At 37.2% G+C, this 6,000-nt stretch overlaps 1 protein-coding gene across 4 annotated transcripts in view; it reads left to right on the top strand.

The window, feature by feature from the left end:
• Positions 1 to 4,156: 4,156 nt before the first annotated feature.
• The window catches only part of LOC135440399 (leucine-rich repeat flightless-interacting protein 2), a 57,745-nt gene continuing 55,901 nt past the window's right edge, over positions 4,157 to 6,000 (top strand). For 2 of the 4 annotated variants that reach the window (XM_064699523.1, XM_064699522.1), the window contains exons 1-2: positions 4,159 to 4,339; positions 4,654 to 4,871. In XM_064699523.1, the coding sequence (XP_064555593.1) occupies positions 4,788 to 4,871 (84 nt within the window). In that variant the 5' untranslated portion in view covers positions 4,159 to 4,339; positions 4,654 to 4,787. Of the gene's footprint in view, positions 4,340 to 4,653; positions 4,872 to 6,000 lie in introns of all 4 variants that reach the window. The other 2 variants (XM_064699520.1, XM_064699521.1) reach the window with 2 other exon arrangements.

Below are 6,000 nucleotides of genomic sequence, written 5' to 3'. Positions count from 1 at the left end.
TATTTCCGTAAATAAACCATTTCATGTGAAGTCAATCCATGGTTATAACCCTATGAACAAAAAGTGCGTGATGAACCTCTTGAATACAAATACGACATTCTTCTTGTTACCAAACCTCACAACATTTGACGAATAATTGGACTTCAACCTCTTAAGCAAACTAACGTTGTACTTGAGCAAAAAAAAAACAACAAGTAAGAGGTTCTAGTCGGGATCCCGACTAGAGGATACCCTGAACCCTCTTCCTCCAACACCAAATGCAGCTCACGCTACGCACTCGTTTGCTTTAGTAATAATAAAAAAAAATAAAAAAAAATTGTTCCCTTGGCATGGTTGGAACTCGCAACTAACCGCACCACTTACCGCTGCATGTACTCAAGGTCCACACCAATAATTGAGCTTTAATGAGAAAAAAACCAATTTAAATAACAGCACAGAAAGCAATACAATCGCAATTGCAATGCTGTTGATAGCATTCAAAGCAAACACGCATGAATGTGTGTGTGTGTACATGTATACAGAAATTCTTGGAATTTGCGCAGCAATTATAATGACATGATGACAACACGTGCGCACATAACTTTTGTGTTTCTTAACCGAACTTAATGAAATTTTCGACAGTACATCTTATTGTAGAATAGAATAAAGAATATTTGTGTATTCTCAAAAAGTCAATTGCATATAAATTGTGGCTTAAATTGATGGGCAATACAAGTTGGATAACTAATTTGATTTATAGCTTTTTGGTGGTAGCGGGGAGGTGGCGATAGCTTTAAAATGAAAGATACTTGATATATATATACTATTCTAGAAGCTACATGTCAGGTTTGGTGACTCTAGCTCATATTATTTGCCTAAATTTCTGAAAAAACAGGATTTCGATATCGATTTTTATCGATTACTTGGAAACGGGCCAAGTTATCGAATATCGGAAACAAACTCGATCTGCGCGGGCACTAGGAGGACCTACAGCCAAAATTTCAAGTCTCTAGCTCTTATTGGTTCTGATATCCTTGCGTTCATACATACGGACGGGCAGACGGACGGACGGACAGACAGACAGACGGACATGGCTAGATCGACTCGGCTATTGTTGCTGATCAAGAATATATATACTTTATGGAGTCGGAGATGCTTCCTTCTGCCTGTTACATACATTTGCACAAGTACAATATACCCTGTTTACCTATTTTTAATGGGTTCAGGGTTTAAAAATCTAATAACTAACAGCGGTTCTGAGGTAATCCGATTTGTAAAATGTTCAAACGTGAATTTTACAAAAGTTGAGGATATAGAAGTACCCCAAGAGATTAAAGAAAAATTCCAACTAATGTTAGAAAACCGAACGGGTATATTTGCAGAACCAAACGAGGCCCTTCCATTCAACACTAATATCATTGGTACTATCCGGACAGAGAACGAAGACCCCATATATTCAAAATTGTACCCATACCCGATGAGCGTTTCCGATTTTGTAAATGAAGGAACACAAGCCATGTTAAGAGACGGTATAATCCGACCATCTCGGTCACCCTATAACCACCCCGTTTAGGTTAAGCTGTTAAGCTTTCATTGACGAACACGATGCCCAAATCTTTTACAAGCCAGGAAAAGAGAACTATGTACGTCGCTGATGCGCTGTGCCGACAGCACATCCATACGATAGAAGAGGATGCCAGTGCGATATACACTACACCTACACTGTCGAAAAGACAGACAAATCAAATAATAATAGAAGAAAGCGGAACTGCATCAGTTAAACCGGTCACTATGTTTGGTGAAAAAACTCAAAATCTCTTATATTTCTCAGGTAGAGAAACACTATGTGACGTGGTCAAGAAAGACGTAGTCAACGCAATTTTACTACCAATACAGGCATTCATTCAGCACAAATTAATAGAGACATTCCCGACAACCACATTCCGCTACACGGACCGCATGGTAACTGACTTGGACAAAAACGAACAAAAAGAAATTACTGTCCCAGAATATAATAGGGCTCATAGAGCCGCCCAGGAAAACGTGAAACAAATTCTGCAGAATTATATTTATCCAAAAATGACTCATATGGCAAATGAGGTCATTGCAAATTGTAAAATCAAAGTCAAAGGGCAAAATATTATCGTCACCCCCAAAAACAGATTCTTGGGGAAACGCCCATTCCTTCATACACAGGCGAAATATTGCATATTGACATATTTTTAACCGACAAGAAATATTTTCTCATTTGCGTAGACAAATTCTCAAAATTTTCAATTGTCCAGCCAATCGCTTCCAGACAAATAGCAAGTGTGCAAGCCGCAATCTTACAGCTTATGAATTTCTATCTTCGAACAAAAACAATATATTGCGACAATGAGCCATATATTAAGTCCGAGTAACCGATTTAATGTGCAAATTGTTAACGCACCACCACTTCGTAGTATATATATGTATATAGCCATAGAATACAACAGAATCATTCACTCAGTCACAAATAAACGACCTATTGACGTAATTCATTAATCGACCACTGAGTTCAACGCAGAAATTAGAGATTAAGTCCTAAATGCACAGAACATCCAGTTACAAAGATAAGACAAGACAAGACAAACCCGAAATTTCCAGGTAGGAGACAAGGTCCTCGTAAAATCAAACAAGAGATTAGGAAATAAACTTACAACTTTGTACACAGAAGAAACAGTAGAATCAGACTTGGGGACCATAGTAATTTGTTAGGCACCGCTTTAAAATTTGCAGCCAGCACTCCAGATTTCCACGACTTCGAGAACATTAAATTCACACAGAAAGAGCTCATAGAATCAGAAAATAGGCAGATAACTATTAACACAAGAACAAATAAACTAACTAACAAGCGCAGTAAATATTTTAAGTAAAAGATGCAAAAGCAAAACAAATGAATACAGAGCATTTATACGAAGCCTTTCTTTCAAGAAATAGGATAATTAATTCTGAACTCGAAGCCCTTATGCTATCGGTTACTCTTACAAAAATTGGAATAATCAACCACGCGATTTTAGACACCAATGATTAACAAAATATTATCAATGAACATTCTATCAATATTAAAATTACAAACCTAATGGAAGAAGCCCAAATTAAAGTTTTATTAAACAAGAATTTTTTACACTTGATAATAAAATACCCTAAGCCTAACTTAGCATGTAAATAATAATCTTGCACCCAATGGCACCAGTCTTAACTTTGTCGAAAACAACAACATAGCTGAATGCGGTAACCAGGTAGTGCCGATTTGGAAACTGCAGCGCTGCCCTTACAACGACATTCTGTACAAAATTGCCCTACACAACATGCGCACAACAACTTCACTCGGGAGGCACCGCACACTGTACCACTCGCCCCAGCCACCTTGAGCCGTTAACGTGCCAACGTGACCTAGCGCCCAGCAACAAAGAAGCTGCCAAGCCGATCACGAATAGCCGGCATGATAATAGTGCAAGGTCAGCATCATCTGCGGATATTGCCCAATGACAGTGCCAGAAGCGCAACCTTCAGTCAGCGACAATGTTGCGGGCAATGCTCTGCGAAGCAAGCAGCTGCTATCCGACATCATGCCCGAGTCGCCGGGTCAGCACTTCTAGGGTATATGGCTAGCTTTGGTTATAAGATTTTATGTACCTAGATTTCAATTGAATTTTGGAAATAACGCGCCGGTAGCTACGCTGTTGCAAAGTCTTCTCACTTGCGCAACACTGTGCAACTTAAATAATTAATAACCTACTTTAGAAAAGGTTTAACTTATATGCGTTTTACGGGCCATTTCCCTGAACTAAGATATTTTAAAGATATGGTGAAAACCTAATTTTGCAACCCCAAAGCTTACCCATATTATAAGCTGAAATTAAAAAACAAATGAATGTAGATAGTAAATAATTTCATTTTTTTCAATCCTGTATTAAAGTTTATTTCTGTTTGTGGATCCATGTACCAAAATTCGACGCTAAGTCACGTCGTTTATTTAAGGAACATATATGCATTTAATAGTAAGTGATTCCGGCTCCGGAACTATGTTCCAAAAATCGATTCAAAGTGACCGATGCTAACTTGACGCACGTCTAGTACAACTCGTTATTGAAGTTCATATTATAAATCTGGTTGATAGGAGTTAAAGCTAAATTTGTATACATATTATATACGTTAATTTTTAGATGTTTTACATTTATTCATAATTTATATTGAATCGCGCACTATTAAATATAACCTAGTACCATCCAACAAAACTAAATCCTTTCTGAATATACAAGGAATAAATATATACAAACCTACATATGCGTATAAAAATTAAGTAATACTGACTAAAGATACGGATTAACAAGATGTATGTATGCAAGCGTTATAATTTATAAAAGGCCCTTGCAGGCATAGGCAAAATGAAAAAATATACAATATTTTCCATATACCAACGTACATATGTACATACATAACTTAATATTCGAACGTAGTTTTTATTAAAGCTACTCGATATTCGGACTCGGCCATCTCCGCCATGACCTGCAAAATACGACGCAACTCTTAAAATAACTATGTTATTTTACCGTTAATTATATATCGCTAACAAATTGTAAATTATCTGCAAGGGTATAAAAAAGGAAACAAGTACATACGTATATGTATAATAAACTTTTATTTCAGATCAGTCGATATTTTGGATAACTCAACTTAAGTGCTGGTATAAGTCACGTCAGTGCATCGCAACGTTAAATTTACACCTTGTGATAAATTTTGATAGGTGTAAACCATTAAAGTTTATAATAATTTTGAATGCAATGGACAGTGCAGGCGCCGGTCGGCGGCGAAACAATATATGCGTTAATGCTGAGGATAATGCGCTCGATCAAATTACGAAAGAGGTACGACTGAAACAAATGAATTGTTAATTAAGTGCATATTTTGTAGTTATTATTCATAGGTGCCTAGCTATAAGCACTAACCGTCGAACTTTGTGCAAAAGAGCAAGATCGCCGATCATTTTAGTAATTCAAATGGATTAATTGCTTTGATTTCATCTCACTTGTCTAAATGATCGCGTAAATGTATAAATGGTTCAATTTTTGCACTACAACAGAACACACACAGAAGTATTGGCACAGTAAGCATTTTCTACTTTGCACCCATTTTGCATCCGTTTTTGATAACAAAAATCTATCCAAACTAATTTTCCTGTATAAACCAGTTAATTTCCTACAAAAATCAGTTTAAGTTTTGCAACCAGAACATAACATTATTTTTATTAAACTATTTACATAAAAAGTGGCACGTTTTCCTGCCAGAAAAGTATTGGCACACTTAGTTTTTTACTCGATTTATTTATATGCTTTTACCCATCTGGCAACGCTATTAGCAGAACATATGTTGCTACCTACCGTTATTTGAAATCAGATATTTGTCGAGTTCAGACTTGCATTTTGTCCCAAACAATAAAAAAAAGACAAATATGAATCCAACACAAAAAGAAACCAATGAATTTTTTTTTTTTTTTATTTAATAAGTGGTTTGTAAGGACTCTTTTGCCTTATGCACCATTTGATGTCTTTTGTTAATTTCGCCATGTTTTTACAATTTAAAAACTTGTTTCGTTATTCTATTTGCTGTATCTAATATCTATCCTGTCTGTATTATTGCCGCGTAGCCCTGCGGATGGGTGGGCGTTGTTGGTGGAGTTGGGTGGCTAGTATGTGGGCAAATGTTCTCCTCCTTAACCTCCTGATGGAATGGGCACCTTGAAGGTTGCTGGCGAGCCTATTGGCGTGCGTGGCTAGCCGGTTGTTCTAGAGGGCGCAGTGGGTCCTTATTTTCTCTTCAACCCAGGGGATCCTCAGGTCTCTGTGTAGAACGCTGTTGCGCACGTAAAATGGGGCTCCTGCCATCCTGCGCAGAGTTATGTTTTGGAGAGATTGAACTCTTTTTCTGTTGGATGGAGCAGCCAAGTCCCAGATCTGTATGGCATATCGCCAGATGGGTGCCACAGTTTGTAAATAC

This window comes from Drosophila montana, unplaced genomic scaffold (genome assembly GCF_035044405.1).
Source record: "Drosophila montana isolate Dmon_TW-CO22-7 unplaced genomic scaffold, ASM3504440v1 contig_972_1, whole genome shotgun sequence".
Lineage (NCBI taxonomy): Eukaryota > Metazoa > Arthropoda > Insecta > Diptera > Drosophilidae > Drosophila > Drosophila montana.
The sequence above is the reverse complement of the archived record's forward strand: the minus strand, read 5'-3'. Positions and strand labels throughout refer to the sequence as shown.